The sequence below is a fragment of the Pseudorca crassidens genome, chromosome 20 (assembly GCF_039906515.1).
Source record: "Pseudorca crassidens isolate mPseCra1 chromosome 20, mPseCra1.hap1, whole genome shotgun sequence".
Taxonomy (NCBI): domain Eukaryota; kingdom Metazoa; phylum Chordata; class Mammalia; order Artiodactyla; family Delphinidae; genus Pseudorca; species Pseudorca crassidens.
In genome coordinates this window covers 49,386,457-49,414,401 of record NC_090315.1, presented here as the reverse complement: position 1 = coordinate 49,414,401, position 27,945 = coordinate 49,386,457, and the positions used below count along the sequence as shown (strand labels likewise).

The 27,945-nt window shown below is 45.1% G+C and overlaps 1 protein-coding gene across 2 annotated transcripts; it reads right to left on the bottom strand.

Annotated features, from left to right (window-relative positions):
- Positions 1-286: 286 nt before the first annotated feature.
- Positions 287-27,744, bottom strand: COG4 (component of oligomeric golgi complex 4). 2 transcript variants are annotated; one of them, XM_067721031.1, is made up of 19 exons: positions 27,562-27,744; positions 25,836-25,918; positions 25,020-25,134; positions 22,080-22,254; positions 20,411-20,604; positions 18,109-18,214; positions 17,424-17,581; positions 16,634-16,692; positions 14,194-14,327; positions 12,347-12,465; positions 11,620-11,786; positions 10,652-10,817; positions 6,509-6,571; positions 3,387-3,503; positions 2,688-2,780; positions 1,708-1,791; positions 1,404-1,505; positions 1,027-1,155; positions 287-805 (listed from the first exon to the last, which is right to left on the bottom strand). In XM_067721031.1, exons 1-19 carry the CDS (start codon positions 27,730-27,732, stop codon positions 671-673), a joined length of 2,370 nt encoding a protein of 789 aa, XP_067577132.1. In that variant the 5' UTR covers positions 27,733-27,744; the 3' UTR covers positions 287-670. The 2 variants fall into 2 exon arrangements, with proteins under 2 accessions (XP_067577132.1, XP_067577133.1); XM_067721032.1 differs by lacking the exon at positions 6,509-6,571.
- Positions 27,745-27,945: the final 201 nt, after the last annotated feature.

Here is a 27,945-nt window from a genome sequence, read left to right as displayed (position 1 = left end):
AAAGTTCTTTTTTGTTCCTGCTGGGAGCAATTCCCACTTCCCCTGGCACTGTGGGAAACTGCCCCTGGGATGATCCAACTTCTGGTGCTGAGGGCCCAAGAGATGGGATGAGGGTCCGGGATTGGATGAGGTACCTGTTATCATGTGGGTTCTGGTGGTGGCCATGTGCCTCTCTGGGTGTGGGAGGAGGCTGAGGATTTAGGCTTTTGCCTTCACATTTCAGTGCAACTGATGGACCTGTCTTGCTCTGTAGCATCCAGCCCTTCCTGGCAACAGCACACTGGCATCTCTTCAAGGAGTATCTTTATTTAGGGTGATCATAAGCATCACAGCCTCTCCTCGGAATAAACCTAATTCCTTAGGTCCCTAGATAAACCTAAGTCCTTTAAGACTGGCAGCCCGTTTGCTGCAGTGTCCAAGGACGAGAGAATGACTACCCGTGCAGGAGACTGGCCTGCCCTGTCTTCCCCACCTAATTAGGAGCCAAGGGGGACCTACCTCACTTGGTGGGGAGAGACTGTCTCCCAAAGCACCCTGACAGGTCTGAGAACAGAGAGTGGACTGCGTCGGGGCCTTGTTTCCCTGCTGCCAGCAGTGGAACAGTCTGGGCTGTGGCCACTTAGGGAATGGGCCCCAAAGCGTGATGGGCCAGGTGGGGTCACCCTGGCAGCTACAGGCGCAGCCTCTTGATGTCCTCGCTGCGGAAGTCTATGCGCAGAGCCAGCACCTGGCGTACTTCAGCAGGAGTGAGGCGCCACGTCAATGGGCCAGAGTTCGCGCCCCAGTAATCTAGGATCTCGGTCACCTATGGGGAAGAACAGAGACGAGTCAGCAAGGAGGGGCTATCTTGAGAGAAGGCCTTGGGCTCCACCAGAGGCAGAGCAGGGGTGCCCAGGAAGAAGGTGGCCTGCAGGGCTGGGTTGCTGGTGGAGACTTGGTTTTGAGGGAGTGGCAGGGATTCAAATTTTATCTCTGCCTCTCTTCCCAGTCACCTTTCCCTGGCTAGGCCAAGGGAGCCCTACATACCCGCTCCAGATTGAGGATTGTGGCCATCTGGGAGAGCCGGGCAAACTTGTCTCGGATGGTCCAGGTGGTCACCGTGGTGAGGTAGGCAATGAGTGACCTCAGTTCCTTGTCAAACTGCAGACCGCCCAGCTGCAAGGGAACACGGGCCCAGTCACTGTTTAAGGTCTGGCCCTCTGGCCAAGCAGAACTGGCCCCCAATTTCACTCAGTGCTGGGCTGCAAGGCCAGCTGGGCCTCAGATGGTGCCTCAGCTGGCCCCACTGCCTCAGGGCAGGACTGAGCCTAGATATGCAGGGCCTGGGCAGACAGAGGGGACAGACTTGTCTTCCTTAGAGGGAAAGCAACAGAGCGGGGGGGCCTGTGCCTCCTTGACATTACCCGGTTGAAGGTGGACTTTAGCACCACTTTCTCCAACTCGACTGCGACAAGGCTGGTCATGAGGCTGGTCAGGCTGTCGTAGATGACTGGAGACAGGCTGGCCTGCAAACAGGTTAGGCATCAGCGGGAGTCCCAACTCACCCCTCTGCCTCCCAGGAGTCTTTCTCCTGTGGGAGTATTTCTATGGCCTGGGGCTCGGAAGAGCTTCCTGGGTTCCCAGCAGGAGTGTGATGAGAAGCCTCAGGCTGCTGACTGGGGCAGAGGTGGGTAATTCTATAGGCTGGTCCCAAGAGCCCCTGCTCACCTTGAACTCTGCCATTTGCTGCTCCAGATTAAGGATGAACTGTTGTACCCAAGGGTCATTGGCCTCATAGTCATTGAATTCTTCCTATTATCAGGAAGCAAGGTGGGTCACCAGGGGCGTCTCCAAGAAGGACCATTCACCCCCACCCTTGTAGCTTATAACTCATCCAGCCTAAAATCAGCTTAAAATCAGGCTGGCAGAAACTGCTGCTGTTTCTGCATCACGCTTCTGACCAGCAAACAGCCCCGGGCTGCAGCAGTGGCCCACGCAATATGGCAAAGTTCCTGGCAGTTTATCCCCTCTTGTATCTCATGTTATACAGGAATGAAAAGATTAGGCTAGAGGGGCTTCCCTGGGGGTGTGGTGGTTAAGAATCCACCTGCCAATGCAGGAGACACGGGTTTGAGCCCTGGTCTGGGAAGATCCCACATGCTGCAGAGCAACTAAGCCCGTGTGCCAAAACTACTGAGCCTGCGCTCTGGAGCCCGCGAGCCACAACTACTGAACCCGCGTGCCACAGCTACTGAAGCCTGTGCGCCTAGAGCCCACGCACCACAACAAAGAGTAGCCCCTGCTCACTGCAACTAGAGAAAGCGCACGCACAGCAATGAAGACTCAATGCGGAGAGGGAGGGAGAGAGGGAGGGAGAGAGGGAGGGAGAGAGAGAGGGAGAGAAAGAGGGAGGGAGGGAGGTCCCAAGTCTATAAGATGTGGGGCAAAAAGAGCCTCAATAAATGAGAATGCGTCAGGTCAAGGCAAACTCCCTTTAGGTGTCTTTCGGAGCCCTCTGACTGCAGGAACAACCTGTTTCTGGGAGGAACCACCTGTTTCTGGGACGAACCTAGCCTTCGAGCACAGGGGAAGTGGGCCTGAGAAATATGTAAGGTCTAGTCTGTTCAGACAGCTCCACTGCACTCCAGCTGTGGGCCAGGGAATGAGGGGTAATCCTGGGCTTTGTGGCCGTCCGTGGTCAGGCTGACCTCCTCGATGTTGTGGGAAACAGAGAGAAAGGTGTTGATCCAAGGCTGCACCTGCGGCTTGATGGCTGTGCTGCTTAGCTCCATCAGCCCTTCCTGTAGGACAAGGCAAAGACGCATCAGACACAGAAGGCACATGCCTCCATCCCTTCCCTTTCTCCTGCTCTACCCATCCTTTGACTGTCAGGGCATCCTTCCAGTCATGAGGCTTTTCTGCAGGCCCTGTCTGAAGTCTAACAGAAATAATGCTAATCAAAGACTCCAGGAACAACTTGTTCCTTTCCAGATATATTCTGATTCAGGTCCAGGCCAGAGATGAGACCATGGGGTTGGTCTGTTAAACTCTAGAAAGAAGAGATTTCTGAGTGCCTGGTACTAGGCAGCACCTTCGGCTAAGGCCAAGCAGATCTCAGTACCCACATGGTTCAATTTCCTCTGAGGACCCTTCTGAGGGCTCCTGGCACTGTGGAGATTCTAGAGGACCAGAATGCCATCTTGTCAACGTGACAGCTGCACTGCTGAAAAACCTTTAGTCTTCAAGGGACTCGCACAAGTTCAGTGGCTTGTACTCTGCTCCCTCGTGCCTCCTCTTCCCCGCCTCCCGTTTTCTTATATGCATGAAGCCCATGATAAGCCAGTGACAATATTCTCAGAGCAAGACACAGGCCCAGGATTCAGGCAGCAGTTGAACCTGGGGCTTACCTGCAAGAGGTCTCGGAATTTGTTGGACACGGCAACCAAGTCAGAAAGGCAGCTGTCAAACTTGGCCTGGGCCTGCTCCCCTCCAATGCCTTGGTTGAACAGCTTGGTGCAGTCACTCTAGGGGAAAACACCCAGCCATCAGGCTTCGTAGCATGCCTGGGCCATGGGCGTGTGAGGAGGGCGAAGAGGCCAACATTCTAGCCTTCTCTGGGAGCAGCTCTGGTCAATCCGAGGCAAGAACCCTGGCTGGGTCTCAAGAAACCTGGATTTGATCCCGTGGCTAGTCATTTGGCTCCCACTTCCCTCTTTGTAATATGAGGGTATTGGTGTCAGGGGGTGTGAGTAAGAAACACAAATATCAGAAGTTTTTCACACCTTTAGAGTCAGGCATTCCTGGCTTCAAATCCTGGCTCAGCCATGTATTAGTTGAGCGACCTTGGTCAAGTGATTTAAAGCTTCTGAGCTTTAATTTCCTTGGCCATAAAGTGGGAACACATTCCTGCTCCCATGGTGGTTTTGAGAGTTGGATGAGATGATGCACAAAGTGCTTAGCCCAGTGCTTGGAACGTAGTAGGCACTAAGGAGACACTAGCTATTGTAATAGGATCTGCTTAGTAAATAATTTGGTCTGGCTGCCCAGGGGATATTGTCATGACCATAGGTAAGATTTAAGTGTTTACTCTGTGCCAGGGCCCCAGTTTTAAGCATTTTACTTTTATTAATTAAAGTACCTTTCTTATGGAGTAGGCACTATTATTATCCCTACTGTATAGATGAGGAAACTAAGGCACCGGGAAATTAATAACTTGCCTAAAGCCACACAGCAGTAAGTCGTGAAGCTGGGATTCAAGCTGGGAATTATGGCTCCAGGGCACCTGTTCCTAATCCCACACTAAGGTCTAGCTGCAGAGAATGCCACAGGGGGAGCTGCTTTGGGTTGGCAGAAGCTGCCTGCATTTCCTATAGCCTCCTAACAGTTGGTGCCATTTTGGCTACAGTAGGAGCAGCTGTGAGGAAGAGCTGCAAAGGGACTGATCTAGCCGGGAGAGGTCCTTGGTCCCTGTTGCAGCTCCAATACTTACTATCTTTAACTAGCCTTTTAACCTCATCTGTTAAACGGATGTCACACCACCTGACCTGCCTATCTCAAAGGACTGCTGATGGGGTTGAGAAAGAATACATGTGAAATGCAAATCTAAGGGGGAGGGGCGATTTATGGGAATTGTTTTTCCAGCTCTTTGTTACCCTTCTTTTCATTCACTTGGCTAATTCTGCTGGCTCAGTTCTGAATTCCTAACATTTCCCAAAAATTTAATTCAAAATCCAACAGACTAATTAACGTTAAGGAAAAAATCTGGAATACAGTCTAACGTGCCATGACTTGAAAACAACAACTACCTTGTTGAACACTTGTAACGTGAGAGACACTACACTGCTGGTAGTTAGTGAATACTGCTCTTATTTTATTCCATTTTAAGGCCTTTTTGGGGGTGAATTCCTAATCTGGTCCAGTTTACACTGTAAACTCCCACCTGACTGCTCTCTCCGAGCCTCCCTCAGGGACCCCGTCAGCAACTAGGCCCTCTTCTCACGTGCTGGCTCCCGGCCTCCTCAGTCCGCCCAGCCCTAAAGCCAACACTCAGCACCAGCCTCGGCACTGAGCCCCATGCTTCTGTAGCCAAGCATCTTCCCTGGTATGAGTGTCCGCTGGGGAGGCAGGACTCTGGCTTCCCTCTTCTCCCAGAGGCAGAATTGGGGAGTGATGGAGAGCTGGGCTCTTCATTTTCTAATACTTAACAAAGTGATTGCTCCATGATGTTATGTATAACTACTAATACAATCATTAACTACCACTGCATGCCACTCATGTACCAGGTGCTTTATATTCTTGTTCAATTCTCACAACAAACCTGTGGGGCAGAGAGCATTACCCCTGTATACAAAAGAGGAAACTGAGGCTCAGGGAGGTTAGAGAACTTGCTTCAGGCCACACAACTGGTCAGTGGTCAAGTGGGGACTTGAACTCAGGGGTATGTGACTTCCAAGCCCAAGCAATTTCCACTGTTATATGGCCTTCCTTAAAAAAATGACAACAGGGCTTCCCTGGTGGTGCAGTGGTTGCGAGTCCGCCTGCCAATGCAGGGGACACGGGTTTGTGCCCCGGTCTGGGAGGACCCCACATGCCGCAGAGCGGCTGGGCCCGTGAGCCACGGCCGCTGAGCCTGTGCGTCCGGAGCCTGTGCTCCGCAACAGGAGAGGCCACAACAGTGAGAGGCCCGCGTACTGAAAAAAAAAAAACAAAAAACAACAGCAACTGGTTCTGTATAGGGTTAAGTGAACCCTATATCATCATTTTTTTTTTTTCCGGTCACGCCACGCAGCTTGCGGGATCTTAGTTCCTTGACCAGGGATTGAACCTGCGCCGTTGGCAGTGAAAGCACAGCCCTAACCATTGGACAGCCAGGGAATTCCCCCCATATCATCTTCATCTCAAAATTTATAGAGGGCTTTATCACTTTTTTTTTTTTGCAGTATGCGGGCCTCTCACTGCTGTGGCCTCTCCTGTTGCAGAGCACAGGCTCCGGACGCGCAGGCTCAGTGGCCATGGCTCACGGGCCCAGCCGCTCCACGGCATGTGGGATCTTCCCGGACCGGGGCACGAACCCGTGTTCCTTGCATCGGCAGGCAGACTCTCAACCACTGCGCCACCAGGGAAGCCCGGCTTTATCACTTTTATAAAGTGCTTTCAATCCTGTTTTTTTATCGGGCCAAGCAACAAACCCAAAGCAGGGCACCATGGAGATCTGTATCTTGTTTCACAGATGAGAGAACTGAAGCTCAGGGAGTTAAGGGATTTGTCCAAGGTCACATGCCAAGTATGTGCTGGAAGAGCTAATTTGAATTGATCTCCTAACTCATGGGTCAGAGCTCTCCCCATAGTTCAGAGATGTCCTGCTACCATGTCATTCACTAATGAATCCCCTCAAATGCTCTGAAGAAGAGCTGGCTCAATGCCAGGGAATGCCATAGCTCCCACTAGGAAGAGTGCACAGGGCTCACTCTCAAAAGGAGGTCTGGGGAGGCTACAGCCACTGAAAGCTGATAGGCAATTTCCCCTGTACCTCCAGTGTCTTCTTCAAAGTGGAGATGTTTTCACTGCAGACTTCCACATTGTTCAGGGTCACCTGGGAGACAAGGACAGAAGAATGTGACTTCCTGATCACTATTATTTGTACCCACTCCAAGGCCAGACTGGCTGACAGCTGCACTCCTGAGGCTCAGGGTGGGGGTGGGGGGCGCTAAGGACCACCCACACCAGTGTCATCAGGCAGTGGGCTCAGGTCTCAGTGGGCAGAATGGTGAAACAGGCTCGCCCTTTCTCCTGGGCTTGACACAAAGGCAGCGAAGCCATCTGACCTCAGAGGTAGTGACCCAAGGTTTCAGGTCTTTTTGTTCCATGTTTAGGCATGCAAGTCTCGGAGAAGTCCTTGGGCTCCAAACCTCCAAGTCCAGGTCGGTGATGCAACAGCTGACATTGATTAAAGAAATGCTTCCTGAGAGCCTACCACCTATGAGGCATTTTCTCATCATTAGTTCTTTGGCTCTGTTGAATACCTTCTTCAAAACAAGTATAGTTGACCCTTGAACAACGCAGGGGTTAGGAATGTGGTCGAAAATCAGCACGTAACTTAGAGTTGGCCCTCCGTATCTGCATCTGTAGATTCAACCAACTGTGAATTGTCTAGTACTGTAGTATTTTACCATTGAAAAAAATCCACGTATAAGTGGACCTGTGCAGTTCAAACCTGTGCTGTTCAAGAGTCAACTGTATTATCAAGCCAGCTCACAGGTGGAAACATGACTCCTAAGAAGGTGAAATAATTCACCAAGGTCAGTCAACTTTTGATTCAGCAAATATTTAAAGTGCCCACTATGTGCCAGGCACTGTTCTAGGTACTGGGAAGAAAGCAGTTAACAGACAAAATCCATCCCCTCGCAGAGTTTACATTCCAGAAGGGAAGTCAATAAATAAGTGTCAGGTAGTGATAAATGCCATGAGGAAAAATAAAGCAGGGTAGGAGGACAGCATTTCAAAGAGTGACAGGATTAGAGCCAGGATTAGAATTTAGGTCTCCCCACTCTAGGCCAAGGGCTCCTTCCTTCATAACTCAATGGCCTTACGAGTTTGGTACAGAAACACCAATCATAAAAAGCAGCATGTGACAAAAGTGACAATTAAGGTAAAAACTGCTATGGTCATTTAGAGGAAAGACACAATGTTTTGGTCTGAGGCATTCTAGGAAACTCCATGGTAGAGTAGGTAACTGAGTGGAACTTAAAAGGCTGGAACATAATTCTGATAGGAGAGGAGGGTGAGTACATTTCTTCACCCCCATCGGCCTCCTCTAGTCCAGTCTCCTGTTTGATATTATCTTAATGGTACTTAGGATTATCTGATATTGTCTTGTTTGTTTCTTGTTTCCCTTTCCTACTAGGATGAGAGCTCCAGAAGGCAGGGATCTAGTCTGTCTTCTCTACAGCTGTATCTCTAGCATAGCACCGTCCAAGAGAACTTTCTTGATGATGGCAGTATTCTAAATCTGAACTGTCCAGTACAGTAGCAATAGCCATGTGTTGCTACTGAGCACTTGAAATGTGGCTGGTGCAACTCAGGAGCTGGATTTTTAGTTTAAAATTAAATTTAAATAGCCACACCATACTGGGCAGTGCAGCTCAAAAACCTAGAACAGTGCCTGATATATAGAAGTTTCTCAATAAATATTTGTTGAATGACTGAATGAGTGAATGACTATCTTCTGGAGAAAGGATAACATAAGCAAATGCAGAGTGGCATAAAATCCAAAGGTATTTGGGGACCAGGAGAGTCAGTGCACAGACATGTACAGGGAAATGGCAAGAGGTGGAGCTGCAGAGATGGGTGAAGTCAGACTGGGAATTGGGAGCTATGCTGTCCTGTGGACAACGGAGTGGCACTGACGATTATATAAAGTGGGTGAATGCCACATGAGCACAGCTCTTGTTTGGGAATACTAATTTAGAGGCCTTGTGTAGGAGAGATTAGAGTTTGAGAAGATCACATTGCCTTTGAACTGGTGTTCTGGTGCCATGACCAGGAAGGCCGAGGTGAGGTACTTCGAGGAGGGGCTAGTATTTCAAGAGATGAGTCAGAAGCTTCAGGATTTCAGGGTGAAAGAAGAATCCCATAACCCCAGGGATTGAGATTAGGATGTCCCTCCTGTCTTCCACAAAAATACTGCCCTTGTCAGTGTGCTGCAGCTAATACGGCAAGATCACGCTGCTGACAATGCTGCTAAGACCACTTGCATGGTGGATGGATGAGACTTGAGGTCTTTCATTAGCATGCCACAGCACAAGGCTGCTAACATCGCAAGCTTCCAGAGAAATAACTGCACTGTCATGACAGCTCAAGGATGAAGGCCACAACATAAATGTTTCCAAGGCACCTGAGGGCATAAGTAAAATCCGTCATGAGGGAAAAATGGATTTGAGTTCAAATGGTATTGATTTCAAATACCAAAAACTTTGATGTCAAAGTTTCCTTGTACTGACAGTACTTGTAAGCATGGATTCACTGGGCTTATCGCTAGCTCATGGTGAATGATACATCAGCACTGTTGGGGAATTCATCTTGACAGCCAAATGAATCAAGGTGACATAAGAAATAGGTCCTACAGTGGGAGTGATGACATTTTAAGTACTTGGCATCAGGAAAACCAGAAAACTGTCACCAAGCATTTAGCATCACCTTTTCTTGTTGGCCTTATCTTCTGGGCCCTCAAACGATGAAGCTGTCTGAATGGGAGCAGCGAATGTGTGAACACACAGCAGCCAGCCTACTGGGGACTCGTGGAGCCAAGGGATGGAAAATAGGACTAGAGTGACAGGATGGATCAGATTCTGGAGGCCTTCAACAAACTGTCAGGCAAAGATGTCTAGTTTTGATATGGTAGGTAGCAAGGAGTCATTTCTGAGCAGAGAAATGAAAGAATAAAAATAAGTTCTATAAAAAATGAAATAGAAGGCAAACAAAATGAAAAATTTAAGTCAGTTCATGATCATATGAAGTTGGTTGCCAGAAATTTTGGCAAAGTTCTCCAAAGGTACTATATTTCAGAGGCAATAGTTTCTTGGAGTTCATCCTCTTTTTTGGCATCAACCATGACATCCTAAAAAGATAGAACCCATGCTCAGGGAAGATATTTTCAATGACAAGGAGAAAGTAAGGTTTCCTAAATAGACTTCATTGGATCTGAGGACTAGTTACTGTGGGCTCCCCTGCATAGGGGCAAAGTAGATATTAGCATGTTTAGGCTTCTGTCTCTGAAATCAACATCTTAACTCTTTTGGTGTTATAGGCCCCTTTAAGAATGATAAAAGCTAAGGACCTTGCTTCTAGAAAAAAAAAGTGTATACATTTTTGCATCCTACCCCCAGGTGTTCAGAGACCCCATGTGTGGACTGTTGACTGAGAGCTCTGCTGTTGGATGCTTCCGTCAGGTCTCTGAACCCCAGGAGCCAAGCAGACTCAGAGCCTGGCCAGTGTGGGGGTGGAGAAGAATGACCTCTGACGGCGCTGTACCCACACATGAAAAGACACCATGTGCCAGAAACGCCTGATCACAGGCCCAGGGCTCATCTGCATTCTTTCTGGCTCATCACAAATTAGTTGTTACCCTGTATAAATCCCTTCGTCCTTCCACGATTCTCCTTCCCCAGCTGTCACACAATGGTAAGACTGCCGTTCTGTGTAGCAGGACTTTAAGAAGGTCACCTTTCTGAGGAAGCTGAGAGCCTGAGAAGTACGCTAGAAAAGCAGTTTGGTAGGCCTAACGGGTCAGCCCCAACCCATGTTGTGGGATGTCCTCAGGGAAGTAGTCTGGGGGCCTGGCACAGATGTAATCCAAGCTTGATACTCAGTGGAGCCCCTCAGCAGCTGGGTAGTGCTCTTGGGAACAAGTGCTGGGGAGAGCTGAGGCGCCTAGCCTTCCAGGCAGGGAACAGTGCAGTGCATGTCCTGGCTCGGGCTGCTCTGAAATAGGTCCCTGGGTAAGAAATGGTTTCACAACCTTCTAGGAGGAGCTTTCCTTAAAGGAGGAGTTTTCTTTGTATATAGATACTGGAGGAAAAGCCTCCAGTTGAAGGCTTGTTATACTGTGGCTTAGAGGTCACAGTTCAACCCCTTGAGATAAATTGAGCAGCTCACAACCTGTGGGGCTACCTACCAGGAAGGACAGCTTGGCCTCGTCAGTACTCTCGATGCCTTTAGTGTCAAATTTGCCCTGCTGGAGGCTGCTATGCATGATGTTCACGGCACTTGTCACCCCACGCTGGATGTCCTGAAAAGTGGTGGCTGGGAAGCCCATCCGCAGCTTATTACACAGAACGTCCCTGGGGGGCAGATTGGCATATGAGGATTGACAGCACTCAACCTGGCCTCCAGTTCAGCATCACCAAAGGGCTCACTACCCTGACCCAGAAGCATAAGTTGCTCTTTCCAGGGAATAACCAATCCTTGAGATCACCACACAAGACGCTTAGCAGCCAGGGTATGAGAGGCCAACACCCTCTCAAAGGCACTGATATGAAAGAATACAGAGGAGACTGGCCAACTCTTTACTCCCTATGAGGCTTTCACTTAACGCCACTGAGCTCCAAAATACTCGAGAAGGCAGTACAGCTTAGTGAAAGGCAGTACCGTGTAAGAGTTGAGAGAATAGGTTTTGAATGTCACACTCTACTCCATATTCTACCATTTATGAGATGTGTGATCTCCCTGAGCCTGTTTCCTCATTTACAAAAGAGAGCTAAATGGTTCCTACCTCATAGGGTCGCTATTAGGACCGAACAGGAGCAGGAAGTTAGCACAGTGCCTGGTCTGTAGCAGTGGTAATTATCATTGTTAAAATTACAACTACTGCCCTCATCTGAGCTGCCTGGTCTCTTTCCTAGGTCTGAGGGCTAATAACTCCTCCAATCCAGTCCAGGGAACACAGTTTTGGCCTATAACATATCTGGTTGCTGTACAACTGCCTGGAGTCAAGGATGTTGTGCTACGGATGGGAGCTTATACCCTGTATAGAACTGAACTACAATCATAAGGAAAAAGAGGAAAAAACAAAATGGGCCTCAGGAAGCAACCACAACTAGGACCTTTTTGCCTCCTAGAAAGCAGAAAGGGTGTTAACTGTACCTGAAGTCAGACTCCAGCTCTGTGGTGGCGAGGTTGATCATGGCACAGAGACAGTCGATGCTGGAGCTAGACAGAGCCCGCCCAATGCACTTCTTAACAATGTAGAAGACATCATCCACCATGCTGGATGTCAACTGGCCCTTCTCATAGGTGTCCAGAGCCACAGCCTACACAAAAGGCAAAGCATCCAATGAGGGCCCCAGTTCTGTATGTCACGGTTCTAGATGGTTCTGGAACAGGCCCTGGCTCTGCTCCCTTTTCTGTACCTTGTCCGTGTTTTTCCCAACATAGCTTATTCTGGTCACAGCTTGGTGTGGTTCTTCCTTGCCAAAATAGCTCACTTCCCTACTAATCACCACGTTAGGAAATTAAGTATTTAGGGCGTTTGCCTTGGGAACATCTGTTATGTAGGTTGTAAGACACCAGGCAAGGCCCTTCTTTCCCAAGGCTCCTCACTCACATACCTCCAGAGAGGCAGGGAACAGGTAGGTTCCCTGAGGAGCTGAGGTGTTCTTTTGTGATCCTTGGGAAAGAAGTCCCAGTTGGGTCCACAAAGAGCCTGATCACTCCAAAGATGCCCTCTAACTATTCAAAGCAGTATACTCAGTCTGCATGCAAGGGTATTCTCAAAGTAGGAACAAGAACTATGACATGCCTCGGCCTTTCCCTTCAGCCTGGCTTCTTGGACAGGAAGCCCCAATTCCCAGGGATGTGTCCTCTCTCCTACCTTGTTGACAGTCTCCCTCATGAAGTATTCCTCCATGGTAATATATAGACCAATTAGCTCCTGCATGGTGCAGCTCAGTAGGCAGTTATTGAGGAGTTTGTCCAGGGACTTCTGGTGCTCTAGGAGACAGCCAAGAAAGGAATACTCACTCTTCTTCCCCAAGGGAAATGGATCATTTTTTTTCAGGTCCCTTTCTAGTCTCTGTTCCAAATCTGTACATGATTTACATGGTTATAATCACAGTACCAAGAAAATTTTGTATTCTGCTTAGAAATTATATCACAAATATTTCAATGTTTCTACATGGCTTAGTTCTTCTTTTTAGCTTACTTATTTTTAATGGCTGTGATATCTTATCATGTAGATGGTCTGTTTTTAGACACCTGGGTTATTTCCAAACATTTTGCCATTATTAGAGATAACTGAAAATCATAGTCATTGGAGATTTTAGTTAATGTTATTGTACAAAGAAGTTTTTACTTCTTTTCCATTATTTCCTTAGAATTAACTGGTAAGACTCAAAAGACATAAGCTTCCAAAAAAAAAAGACATAAGCTTCCAAAGCCAAAGACTAAAATATATTGGGTACAGACCATTTCATTCTCTAACCAGTGCTATCCAACAGAATTTTCTGTGATGACGGAGATGTTCTATATCTATTGTCTAATATAGTACCACTATTAAGTACTTGAAATGTGCTTAATATGATAGAGGAACTGAATTTTACATTTTATTTAATTTTAATTAAATGGCTTGTGGCTTCTGTATTAAACAGTGCAACTCTAAACACACATGGTTATTATTATAACAGCAATAAGCACCAAACTCTAAATGAGCATGAATCCTCCTTTAAACACCAATTCAGGGAATTCCCTGGTGATTCAGTGGTTAGGACTCCGTGCTTCCACTTCAGGGGGCATGAGTTCGATCCCTGGTCGGGGAACTAAGATCCCGCAAGTCACACAGCGTGGCAAAAAAAAAAAAAACCCACCTGGGTCATATAAATAATTCCCTTGCCGTGTATTATTGATACAAGCCATGCAGAATGCCACAGATGTTGGGTCAGTTTCAGGTCTCCAGTTCAGGGAATCCTGCCTATACTCAACCAGTAGGAATTAAATGGTCTTCTTAAAAACGTGGAGAGTCAATTTGTCCATGAAATAGGACCATGGCACACCTTTTTATTCAACATATTTATCCCTTCCAAAGTTGTGACTGGAGGAACTGGGAGACTGAGGGAGGGAGTGAAAGGCTTTCTTTATACCATGTACTCTTTTTATATACTCTTTATACTACATATTCTTTCTCAATATTATACCTCAGTACTCCATTGAGATATAATTTATATACCATAAAATTCACCCACTGTACATGTACAATTCAATGATTTTTTTTAGTAGTTCTATAGAGTTTTGTAACAATAGCCACAATCCAGTTTTAGAATATTTCTATCACTCCTTTAAGTTCCCTCATGAAATTATGTATATTTTTTTGTTCTATCTACCTACCTATCTATCTTGTGCACATATCACCTACTTAAACACCAATCCCTAAATCTGAGCTGGTGAGGAAGCACAGTGTGGGGAACAGAGCAGAGGAAAATCATTGAACCACTCTTGCCTTTAGCTTTCCTCATCTGTAAAATGATTAGATGGCCTCAAAGAGCCAGTCCAATTCTAAAATCTGGGAAGTCTAGATTTCCTCCTGGGAGTCAATTTGTCCACAGACCCCCCCACAAACTAATAAGCCCCAATTATTTCCTTATTAAAAGATCTGTGACTTAAGTATTACAAAACAGAGCCAACTATACCCCAACCCATCCCAGAGAACATGGGAAATGCCTTTACCTTGTTTTACTTCTTCTGAGGCCATGGAGTCCCCCACCTCAAAATCTGAGCTGATTCTTTTCCTGAGGAAGCGTAAGTACAGCTCACTGCGGGCATTCATCAGGGTGACCTCAGTCAGGATAGGATCCAGTTCCCTGAGACACATGGAGCAGAAAGAATAAGCAGGACACTGGATTCCTTCAGATATAAGAGCTACAGGGAAAACATAGTCCCGAACTCCCCTTCCCCCTGGGCCCAGAAGGGTCAGCTCTGCCCGATGGACTTCCTGGCTCTGCTGGTCCAATTATAATCAGTGACAGCTGTCAACCACATATTCCATTTGCATGTTTCACCTGAACTATTCACCCCCTAAAATCCTGCCAGGGCTAAATAAGAGATTGGGAGACATATTTTTGTTAGTGGTTTAAAATGATCTATTAGTAAAAATGATTGATGCTTCATGGGAAAGAAATCACACCTCCCTAAGTCCTCATGTGGCTGTGCTGGGATTTTTTAGGGTACATCCTTAAACTGTGTCTCACACCCATTCATCTATCCAGATGAATAGCCAAAACAATCTTGGAAAAGTAAGGACTTGGAAGACTCACACTTTGCAATTTTAAAACTTACTACAAAGCTACAGCAAACAAGACGGTGTGGTTTTACTGGCATAAGAACAGACATACAGATTAACTAACAGTCCAGAAATCTTGACGTTTATGGTCAACAGATTTCCAACCAGAATGCTAAGACAATTCAATGAAGAAAGAGTAGTCTTCTCAACAATTGTGCTGGGATAACAAAGATCCACATTACCAAGAATGAAGTTGATCCCCTCCCTCACATTATAGAAAAAATTAACTCATTTTCCACACTGAAGTCCAAGAAATCTTTTCAAAACATAAATCTGGTCATACCGTAATCACATGATTTCCATAGCTCTTAGGATACAAGACACTGAATGGCCTGACTCTAACAACCTCACCAGGTTCATCTCATAGCAGGCTCTTGCCAACTCGCTGCACTTCAGCTATACTGGCCTTCTTTGGATTTTTCAAATACACAGGGTCTTTACACGTGCTTTCCCTGCTCTACGTGTTACACATTTCACCTCTTATCCTATTTACTCTTTCCGTGCTGCGCGGCATGCAGGATCTTAGGGATGGAACCCAACCAGGGATGGAACCCCTGCCCTCTGCATTGGGAGCATGGAGTCTTAACCACTGCGCCACCAGGGGGTCCCCCTATTTACTCTTAAAGTCTCATATCTAAGGTCATTTCCTCACGATTTTTTTTCTTGAACTTCATCAGCTTAGGTTACATCCCTTTATTACATGCTTTCCTGTACTCTATGCTCAGTATGTTGTAATGGTTAACAGCACCAACTCTAGACTCAGACTGCTTGGATTCTATTCCTGGCTCTGCCACTTTCTAGTTGAACAACCTTGGGCAAGTCACTTAACCTCTCCAGGCTTCAGTTTCCTCATCTGTAAAAAGTGTTTATGGATTAAATCAGTGATCTTAACTGGGGGCGACTTTACCTCCTGGGGTACATTCAGCAATGTCTGGTGATATCACGCTACCAGCATCTAGTGGGTTGAGGCCAGGGATGCTGCTAAACATTTTACAATGCACAGGTAGTTCTCCACAACAAAAAAATTACCCAGCCAAAATGCCAATAGTATGGAAGCTGAGAAACCCTAGATTAAATGATTTAATATTGGTTAAGTGTTTAGAACAATGTCTGGCAAACAGTACACACTATATACATGTTAGCTATTATTGTCTACTTTATAGACCATAAATGCCACAAAGAAAGAATTATGTCTGTTTTGTTCACTTTGCTTTCTGACATATCCCCAGTACCAAGGACCAGTGCCTGGCACGTAATAAGTATAGAGTAAAAATTTACTGATTGAATGAATACACTTTTATGTTTGGCATTTCTTTTAATAAGCATATGTTACTTTTATTAGAAAAAAGTAGAAGTTAAAAATTTTAGGATAGTAGTTACTTTTGGGGGAGGAGAGTCACTTTGGGGAGTTCAAAAGTATTGGTAATGATCTAGCATTCTTTACAAAACACAAATATGTTATACATATGCTTTTGTTTGTATGCTATATTCCATTTAAAAAAAGAGTCATAGGGCTTCCCTGGTGGCGCAGTGGTTGAGAGTCCGCCTGCCGATGCAGGGGACACGGATTCGCGCCTCGGTCCAGGAAGATCCACATGCCGCAGAGCGGCTGGGCCCGTGAGCCATGGCCGCTGAGACTGTGCATCCGGAGCCTGTGCTCCGCAACGGGAGAGGCCACAGCAGTGAGAGGCCCGTATACCGCAAAAAAATTTTAAAAAGTCATAGATAAAGTATTTTTAAAACATAAACTACATTGTAAGAGAGCAGTCTCTGAATGATACTTGATTACCAATTCAAACTCCTATGGGCTGAAGAAAAGCGCATTACCTTGGTTCTATTTTTTCTGATGTAGAGTTTCTCATCAAGTTGCTCTGGACATGCCGGAACTGCAATATAACACAGAAATGAGAATGCTCTTCCCCTCCCTCCTTCTTTCTGCCCCTCGCTGGTCACTCCAAACTTCTGGCATAAGTATGTTTAGGTTTAGTTTGTTTAACAGACAAGCCAAAAGTAGGCTCTCAGGATGAGGAGCCAAAGACTTCCTTGTGATTTATAACGCTAACATTCACCTCTGTTATCGCACTTAAAAGTGATGCTAGTGCTGTTCCAATGGACTACTGTCTAGAGTCTCCCAGAGTTCTAGAAACAAAATTGTATGGGGCTACTCCTATTTCTAAGTCCTACTCCTACTTTATCTGCTCAAAGGAATGGAGAAACAAAGTTCTAAAAAAGCAAATGTTACACCTTTAGCACTTAAGGAATGAAGGAGAAATCTGAGACAAATTACTTAACACTGAATAGGACCTTAAGAAGTAAAATTCCATTAAATCACTAGAAGGCACTCTTGTACATTTTGTGATAGAGAAGTGGTCTAACGTTTCTGTTGTGTTCCTTTTAGGAAGCCCTTTCTATTTCCTTCTCAGTCATGCACTGAGGCCATCATTAACTTGACAACACCTCAAGTCCAAAGTAGCTGGTGAGAGGCAAGAAGCAGGCCAGTCTGCATTTGCCATTTTTCTCCTAGCTGCACCTTTCTTCACTCCCCTCCCTAATTTATTCTATTCAGTGTTGCTCGCTAATGCTGCTACTAAACCACCTATAAGCCTCCCCTGCTCACCTGCTGGTGGTAGTCCCTCTGCTTGATGAACTTGTCTACCACCTTCTCCACCTGTCTGTCACATTCCACCTGCAGATATTTTATCAGGGTATAAAGTCTCCCTGGGCCATAATAGGTTTCCACTATTGGTTGATGGGTCTCTACAATTCGGGCAATCCCTAGAAGGGAAAAAGTGACAGGGTTGTATTCCAAATATTCTTCCCACAAGATAAACTCCTTTCTTCCATCCAGGACTGACCTGGGGTCTAATTCAACCCTTTTTGGCTGTTTTACTTCCCAAAATGAACACAAATTGTACTCGTCAGTGCCAGGAGTTGCTAAGCAAATCTGTCTATTAAATATGCACAGTGCTTAGTAAACCAGCAGGCATTTGATAAAATATACTAATAGTTTCTACAGGAGCATCTTTGGAAATAAGCATCACTTTTCCCAGTCATTTATTTTGGGGTTAAATTCACTCTTAGAGTTTGGGTCTCGAGGACTAGGGAGAATCAAAACATCTGAGAGACGCTAACTAATCTTTGCTAATCAGGTACTGAATTGGGAAGTTAATTCTCCAATAAGTCAACACATAGCAAACCATAGGATTAAATTAAAGGCATCAGGCTAGCGAGGAGAAAAGAAAAGCTAGTGATGCAGGTGTTATAAGTGTCTCCAGTCTCCCGAGAGTGGAAAAAGGGCTTGCCTTCAAACAGAAGAGTGAGTGTATCTGCAAAGATGACTGCAGCTCTTCGATCACTCATGTCTGTCCCTAGAACCAACAGTAGATTCTCCTCAGCTTTACTGGCCACCTGAAAAAGTAGAAAATCCACACATTTTTTTTTTAAAGGTTAACTGCTCATATTTCTGTTTTGAACATATATATGCACATATACGCATAAGAGAATGCTAAAGTTATTTTTTCAACTTTTTTTTTTAAATTTTATTTTTGTCTGTGTTGGGTCTTTGCTGCTATGTGCAGGCTTTTTCTAGTCGTGGCGAGTGGGGGCTACTCTTCGTTGCATTGTGCGGGCTTCTCATTGTGGTGGCTTCTCTTGTTGAGGAGCATGGGCTCTAGGTGCATGGGCTTCAGTAGTTGCGGCACGCAGGTTTTAGAGCATGCAGGCTTCAGTAGTTGTGGCTCGTGGGCCCTAGAGTGCAGGCTCAGTAGTTGTGGCGCACGGGCTTAACTGCCCCGCGGCATGTGGGATCTTCCCAGACCAGGGATGGAACCCGTGTTCCCTGCATTGGCAGGCGGATACTTAACCACTGCGCCACCCAGGAAGTCTCCACATATATTTCTTAGACCAAAGGCTAGCTTCAGTTTTCCAAAAAGACCTCCCATTGTCTTTCTTTTTCCCTTGATGCTTGAAAGCCTAGGCAGCACACAGGAACATCCCTTGGGGGCTCTGGGTTGTCCAGGCCTCAGGGAAGACAAAGAACTTAACACAGTTAACTCTTCTTCCATTCAGAGGTATAAATAAAGCTTTCCTTTTCTTTGATAACATCTACAGTCATTAAACTGGGGAGAGAGTCCCAAGTTTCAATAATTGTTTCAAAGTATAACTCAAAGTTATTATTAATGGTGCTTCGTTGAGCAGGGGAAGGAATCTGGGTACTTGGAAGGGATTTTTAAGGGATTAACAGTAGAAACCATTTCCAGGTTTCAGATGGCAAAGTACTGATTAAAAAAAAAAAATACTGATATAAGAGTACCAAAGGGACTTCCCTGGTGGTGCAGTGGTTAAGAATCCGCCTGCCAGTGCAGGGGACACAGGTTCGATCCCTGTTTCAGGAAGATCCCACGTGCTGCGGAGCAACTAGGCCCTTGTGCCACAACTACTGAGCTTGCGCTCTAGGGCCCATGAGCCACAACTACTGAGCCCACGTGCCACAACTACTGAAGCCTGCGCACCTAGAGCCCATGCTCTGCAGCAAAAGAAGCCACCACAATGAGAAGCCTGCGCACCGCAATGAAGAGTAGCTCCCACTCGCCACAACTAGGGAAAGCCCGTGTGCAGCAATGAAGACCCAACGTAGCCAAAAATAAATTTAAAAAGAAAAAGTCCCATAAAGCAGTTATATTTTATTTTTAGTTAATTAATTTTTAGAATGGGTAAAACATACTTAAACATTCAAAAGAAACAAAGGAGTGTCTGGTGAAAAGTAGTTCTTCATCTTACCTATGTCTCTTGGTCTCCTAAGTCTCCTCTTGAGAGGCGACCACTTAACCATTCCAAAAATATCCTATGTTTATATAAGCATACATCTTTACTGCCACTCCTTTCATTTTAAACATGAATGATAACATACAGTTATTTAACTTAACCAACCACATGTTAGAGAGTAAAATGTGTCAGCACATATGGAACTGTCTCATTTTTCTTAATGGCAAAATAATGTTCCATTATATAGAATCGAGGGGGTGAGGACAGGATGCACTGTGACATATAGTTAAATAACAACAACCCTGTGCGCATATGCCTACTGATGTTTGCTTCTCTCCATCTAAGGATGGGCTGGGCGGAGGTGAGCTGAGACTAACTGAAGCCTGTTTCTTTTTCAGTTTTAATCTCAATTTTTGAGACGTAAGCCTGGGTTCCCCCCTCACCACCAAGTCTTATTTTGAGACTCAAGCTTGGTTATGAAGTCTTAAAACCACTAACCAACTTCTCTGAATGCTCTTAAAAGAAGCCAGTCCCTGGTTGACAGCCTGGAAAGGGTGATTCAGCTTGTCAGAGAGTCTGCATTTTAATTTTTCTATACTTTCACTTGGTCTGTTGGAAATAAATGTACAGCAGCAGATGTCCAGACCATGCCTGATACACAGTAGACTGGAAATAGGTAAGTGTTGAATGAATGTATGCATCCAGTCCTGCCAGGATACAGCAGAAAAGGGGAGTCAAATCCAGAGGTAAAAAGGTATCCACAGAAAATGTATCCACCCAGTGCCCCAATCTGCAGGTAGAGAACTGTACATTATCCTGCCAAGCAATCAGGAGTCATACCTGCTTGCAAAGGTATTCTGAGAACTTGCTTAGTCCCTCCTCATGTAAACCCAGCAGTGGGAAGATCTTGAAGAAGCGCTCCACCTGGGGCAGATCCCCTTCCTTAGTGGCAATGGCAAACTTCTCTGTGACAATGGCTTTGAGACGCTGCTCAGCTTCCTGCAGCAATTTCAGGTTGGCATCAATCATGCTGCCTGCACAATGGGGAGAAAATGAGAATTAAGGTAAAGAATGGTACTATGTCAGGTATATGCCACCTGGTCTACACATTCCAAAAATATGTAATGAGCACTTAGTGTGTGTAAGATGCTGTACTAACAATATGGATGATTAAGAGAAGGGCTTCCTGGGCTTCCCTGGTGGCGCAGTGGTTGAGAGTCCACCTGCCGATGCAGGGTACACGGGTTCGTGCCCCGGTCCAGGAAGATCCCACATGCCACGGAGTGGCTAGGCCCGTGAGCCATGGCCGCTGAGCCTGCGCGTCCGGAGCCTGTGCTCCGCAACGGGAGAGGCCACAACAGTGAGAAGCCCGCGTATCGCAAAAGATAAAAAAAATTAAAAAAATAAAAAAATAAAAAAAGAGAAGGGCTTCCCTGGTGGCGCAGTGGTTGAGAGTCCACCTGCCGATGCAGGGGACATGGGTTCGTGTCCCGGTCTGGGAGGATCCCATATGCCGCGGAGCGCCTGGGCCCGTGAGCCATGGCCACTGAGCCTGCGCGTCTGGAGCCTGTGGTCCGCAACGGGAGAGGCCACAACAGTGAGAGGCCCGTGTACCGCAAAAAAAAAAAAAAGAGATGAATCAGCCATGATCCTATTGTCAGAGAAATTACAATCAACTAAACAAAATAAGATTTGTGTGCAGATAACTGTAATAAAATTCAGTGTATGGTAAGTGTCATAAGAAAGGTGCCACAGTCACATATCTGGTTGAAGTAATCAGAAAAGGCTTCCTAGAGATGATATTCCATCTCTCAAAGACGGGCAGGATTTTGATACCTGAGCAGGGGGAACATACATTCCAGGCAAGGGGAATGAAATGAGCAAAGGATTAGAAACAGAAAGATGCAGAGTATTGCAGATAGTACATATCCTGGTATATAGAGGAGCTCAATAAATGTGTGCACAATGGATGGACGCATAACTGAATGGCATGAAATAAGGCTAGAAAGACAGAGTGGGTTGAGATCATAGAAGGCCCAGAATACCAAGCTAAAAATTTAATTTTAAATTAAAAAATATATGTATTTATTTATTTGGCTGCACTGGGTCTTAGTTGTGGCATGCGGGATCTAGTTCCCTGACCAGGGATCAACCCCGGGCCCCCTGTATTGGGAGCATGCAGTCTTATCCACTGGACCACCAGGGAAGTCCCTAATTTAAATTTTATAAGCAGGCAACATGGTCAAGTGTAAAGAACCCACGGGTAGTAGGTCTGGATTCAGTTTTCTTTTCCGTAAAGTAGGAATAACAACCTCTGCCTCGTGATGGTCTAGGACCTACACAGGGTCTAGTACCAGACAAAGAAATTTCCTAACAGATGTCCTTTTGCTGGTTGAGACTGCCTAGTTCAGATTACAGATGCTTGTACCTAAACTAGAAATTACAGATGTTTAAACTAGATTACAGACGCTTGTAACTAAACTACAAATCAACAGTTTGGGATGCCAACCTTCTTTGCCCTGTCGGCTGAGCTCGATGACTGACTTGTCCAAGCACAAGTAGCGATGAATGTGGGCTGCAGCCTGCTCATAATCTTCATTTCTCAAAGCAGTTTGAACTCCATCCATGCAGAACTTCAGGTCCAAGATGTCATCAGCTCTCTGAATGGCCTGATAGAGGCGATTCTGCAAAAAGACCTGGTGGTTAGAAACAATGTCCTATTCTTTCAAAAATCTCTCTCCAGAAGGTAGAGAGTTTCAGGGGCTGAATGTGATTAACCAGACGTCCTTTTCAGCTTTCACTGGTAAACTAAAAAGCATCACCACTACCACTCACAAAACTTGTTGACGATGGTCAATGCTACTGATGGATATCACACAATTTTATTTACTTGATTGACCAGGTCACTTATTTTAATGGAAGTAGGAACGGGAATAATCCATATTTATATTTGGCTTATACTGTTTAATTTATAACACAATCAAAATGTATTTGACATTTTGGGGACATGATATTGTAAACCAGGTAATAAAATATGCAAAATACATGAAAAGTATTTTTATTTACTTTTTATATATTATCTTTATCAGTATTTCATTCTTTTTGTAAAATTTTTATTGGAGTATAGTTGATTTACAACGTCCTTACAATGTTTTTTGTTTTTTGTGTTTTTTTTGGCTGCATTGGGTCTTCGTTGCTGCGTGCAGGCTTTCTCTAGTTGCAGTGAGCGGGGGTGGGGGGCTCTAGGGTTCACAGGGTCTAGAGCACGGGCTCAGTAGTTGCGGCACATGGGCTCAGTAGCTGTGGCTCGCGGGCTCTAGAGTGCAGGCTCAGTAGTTGTGGCGCACGGGCTTAGTTGCTCTGAGGCATGTGGGATCTTCCCAGACCAGGGGTCGAACCCGTGTCCCCTGTATTGGCAGGTGTATTCATTTTTTTAAATTTATTTTATTTTATTTATTTTTGGCTGCGTTGGGTCTTCGTTGCTGTGTGTGGGCTTTCTCTGGTTGTGGCGAGCAGGGGCTACTCTTTGTTGCAGTGCGCAGGCTTCTCATTGCAGTGGCTTCTCTTGTTGCGGAGCACAGGCTCTAGGCGCGCAGGCTTCAGTAGTTGTGGCACGTGGACTTCAGTTGTTGTGGCTCGTGGGCTCTAGAGCGCAGGTTCAGTAGTTGTGGCGCACAGGCTTAACTTGCTCTGTGACATGTGGGATTTTCCAGGACCAGGGCTCGAACTCACGTCCCCTGCATTGGCAGGCGGATTCTTAACCACTGCGCCACCAGGGAAGCCCTGGCAGATGGATTCTTAACCACTGCACCACCAGAGAAGTCCAGTATTTTTGTTTTAAAGAAGCAAGACATTTAAGAAAACTTTAATATGTGAGTTGGTAGCTGTGTGGCTATAACGTTTCATGGTAAATTATTTTGGCAGAATCTGAACAAATAGATAGGGAATTGTTATGCTATTTCACAGGGGCAATCTGAGGCTGGGACTGACTTGTTCAAGAACCCAGATCCTGTGCTTGTGTTCAATACAGCAGCTACGAACCACCTGTGGCTAATGAGTGCTTGAAATGTGACTAGTCCGTGGGGAATAGCCTGGTGGTCTACTGGTTAGGATTTGGCGCTTTCACTGCTGTGGTCCAGGTTTAATTCCCGGTTGGGAACTAAGATCCCACAAGCTGTGTGGCACAGCCAAAAAAAATAAAATAAAAATAAAAACTTAAAAAAAAAAGAGGTATAAATGTGGCAATAAACTGTATCTTAAAAAAATAAAAAAAAAGACAAGAGATGTGACCAGTCCAAGTGAAGATGTATACGAGTAAAATACATAATGGATTTCAAAGACTTGGCACAAAATAAGGTAAAATATCTCACTGATACCGTTTCATAGTAATTTCCGATATAATGGGTTAAACAAATGTTATTTTTAAATTGTTAAAATTACATTCACCCATTTCTGTTTTGCTTTTTAAAAACGGTCACTGGGAAATTTTTCATCACATGTGGGGTTCATATTAGATTTCTTTTCCAATCTGAATGACTTTTATTTCATTTTCTTACCTAACTGCGCTGTACAATGTTAACCTGTACTGCACCTCCAGTACAATGTTAAAGAGTAGCAGCAAGAGCTAACATCCTTGTTTTGTTCCTGAACTTGGGGGGAAGCACCTAGTCTATATTAGCATTGGGATTTTCACAGACGCTTATCAGGTTGAGGAAGTCTCTTCTGTTCCAAGTCTGTTGAGTATTTTTATCAAAAGGGGTGCTGGATTTTGTCAAATACTTTTTTTGAGTCTATGAGATGATCATATGGTTTTTTTTTTTTTTAATTTTACCTATTTTTTTTTTTGGCTGCACTGGGTGTCTGTTGCTGCGCGCGGGCTTTTCTCTACTTGAGGCGAGCAGGCGTTACTCTTCCTTGTGGTGCACAGGCTTCTCATTGCAGTGGCTTCTCTTGTTACGGGGCATGGGCTCTAGGCACGCGGGCTCAGTAGTTGTGGCACGTGGGCTTAGTTGCTCCACGGCAACTAAGGGATCTTCCTGGACTAGGGCTCGAACCCGTGTCCCCTGCATTGGCAGGCGGATTCTTAACCTCTGTGCCACCAGGGAAGCCCGATCTTATGGTTTTTGTCCTTTATTCTATTGATATGATATGTTACATTCATTGATTTTCAGAGGCTAAACCAACCTTGCATGCCTGGGATAAATCCCACTTGGTCACAGTATAGTCTTTTTTTTTAATATACGTTGCTGGATTTGATTTGCTAGTGTTTTTGAGGATTTGTATGCTTATATTCATAACAGCTATTGGTCTGGAGTTTTTTTGTGAGACCTTCGTCTGGTTTTGGTATCCTGCATTAGGTTTCTATTGGATGGTGCTACTCTAATTTCTAACGTGGTAGCTTCTCTACTGCCCTCTACTAACTCAAATATCAAAAGCTCAACGGGATTACCTTGGCCAGGTCAAGCTGACGGACTTTGCTGGACACATTCTCAGCTAGGTTGCAGGTAAAGGTGATCATTCCAGCTAGCTGCTTTGCATCTCCTTCAATCAACTGTAGGTTGGGACTGGAGACACACATTGTCAGCACACATATCCATAGGAGTAGACAGTAGAAGAAATGGAAAAATTTTTTTTGCAGATGGAGACTACGTCTTCTACTTTTTTTGTACCTCCCTACAACTCTTAGCTCTGTTCATTCTATTCACAGCTTTTTCTCGAGTGTTTTAGTGAAAACTCAGGCCTATACTTAATAATAAATTAATTTTAATAACTACTAAAGACACCCCTAAATAAGTACTGCCAAAGAAACTATTTAGATTCCCCCAAGTGTTAAGTGAGCATAAAATGCACTAATCAACAATCTAAGAGGATGATGAAATCAAAGAGCAATTTTTATGACTAGAAAATATACAAAATATGTAAAAACAGGGGTTCTCAAACTTGAGCCATATGTCAGAACCACCTGGTATGCACATTAAGCTGGAGAGTCTAGGGCCCCACCCCCAGAGTTTCTGGTATAATAGGTTTGGGGTGAGGTCCCAAAATTTGCTTTTCTAACAAGTTTCCAAATGTTGATACTTGCTGGTCCAAGGACACTTTGAGAACAGCTTAACTATACCCTTAGGTAAACACTTTACCTGGAGGTAATGCTCCTTTTCAATTCAAACTCAACTTGCATTGTATAACAGAATGTTAGGAAAAATAATAACTTATCCAGTGGACCCTAATGGAATTAACAATAGGTCTTGCTGAGATGAAGACTCACCCCATCCGGTGGAGAGTGACCATTTTACTTTCAATGGTGTTTTGCTGCTCTAAAAGAGCATCCAGCTCTCTCTCCACCACTTTCTGAAACACAGAGAAACAACGTGTCATTAGCATGATCAGAAGGAACCTTAAGAGTTATCTAATCCAACCACTTGGCTGAAGGGTAAATCCCATTTCAAATGTCTTCTTTCTTCTCACTAAGCTCCTCTAGGACTTTAACAAACAATACTTCATTTCTGCACTTACCATATTACATAATAATTACCTTATGCGTATCTTATTACATCTAGGAGATGAACACAACAAAGGGAGTACATAAACTTTTATTCAATTTCATTAGCATAGTGCCTAACACAGGAAGGCATTTAAAATATAAAGGCTCAAATAAACAAATGAAACTTCTAAAGTGGCAGTTATAAAAAGTCTCTTCTAGTGTATAGTCAGTAGCCAGAAGCGATAAATATAATTCTCTCTCAGCCAAAGCATTTATTGCACTACCTTAACTAATGTAACCTTCTTATGCTTGAGTTTCTTCATCTGTAAACTAGGGACAGTAATATATACCCCATACGACTGTTGTGTGAGCCAAACAAGAAAACACATATAAAGTGCTTAACATAGCATGTCGCGTATGGCTCAACAAAAGACAGAAGTATCAGCTATATGTTTCTACTGAAATAGTCCAGTAGGTTCCAGAGGAAAACATGCCCTTGACAGTCATCAAATACAAATACAAAACTAATATTGTTTGTTCTGTTTGTAAGACTGACTTACTTTTTCCCCCCATTCATTGAATGCAAGCTTAGTACTGAACTTTATAAAGCACATCTTGCTGAAAAACGTATTAGAAGCTGCTAGAGTTGGTATAAGTTAATATTATATTTGAAAATTCTCAAGATATCAATGACCACCTCTGCTCCAGTATGAAATTGCCTTTTGTGCTCAACCTTAATAATAGTTTGGTTTAGGAAACAGCTACTAAACTTTTAGATTAGAGTTTAGATCTTTCTTCTGACTGGCAAGGAGCCCAAATGGCATTCAAAATTGTATTGACATCATCAAGTCGCACGGAAAAGTAAAGCAGCCTGCAAGGAATGAATCTTCGACAGAATATAGCCCACGCCCCTCACTGGACACCACGCAGGGGCACAAGAGATGAAGTGACTTGTCCAAGATTAGAACAGTTGTGCCTGAGTCTTAAAATCTCAAGCTTCTATAAAGCCCTGCATTTAACTGAAACACTAAAATTACACCCCCAAATTCATTCCCCACAGGAGGAAATCTTAAAACGCTTCAAGGTTATTTGCAATGATTTCTCGCTTAAATGAGATAATGGGGTAAAAGGATTTCATAATTTTTAAAATTGCTAAGCCGTTGCAAGAGAGCCTTTACTCTTATTTTGAAAAGCAAGCGAGTCGGCGTATACCCTCAAGTCTAACTTCACTCTCGCGGAGAAACCTAGAGATTAAGGGCCAGGGAAATCAACGGGGGAGTGGGGGCAGATCCCCTAGATGAGAGTAAAACATGCTTGGGGGCATGAGACTGAGTAAACAGAGAAGTCAGGTCGCCCCAACTACACTCAACTACACGCTTGCTTCTCGAGTAGGTGCTTTTTTGTTTCCTCGGCAAGAAGAGACCTTCCCACAGCCTGAATTTCCCAAGACTGACGGCTCCTAAGCCCACTGCCCCTGCATCCTCTTGGAAAAAGAACCTCAGTCCCCCACCTCCTCGCCGCAGAGCCGTTGATACACAGCTTCCAGCTCCTGCAGCTCGGTCAGGGAGCGAATGAGCTCAGTGGAGATTCCCGAACAGCTGCCTCCTCCCACGCCGTCAGGCGGCGGAAGCAACCCTAACAGCTTCTGAGCGGAATCGTGGTCTGCCATCTTGGTCCCCATTCCTCGCTTCCGGCCCCGCGAGGACCCCCCCCCCCCCCCCACGGCTCGTTGGCGCTCCACGTCTTTGGGGCCGCCCACAGCAGTGCCCAATGAATTTGTAGATTTTTGGGGTTTTTTTTAAAGTCTACTTTAAAAGGTCAATTCATTTCCTATTCTCCTGGAAAAAGTGACGGTCATAAAGTATATTTAAATAATTTTCAATGCTGTGTGGAA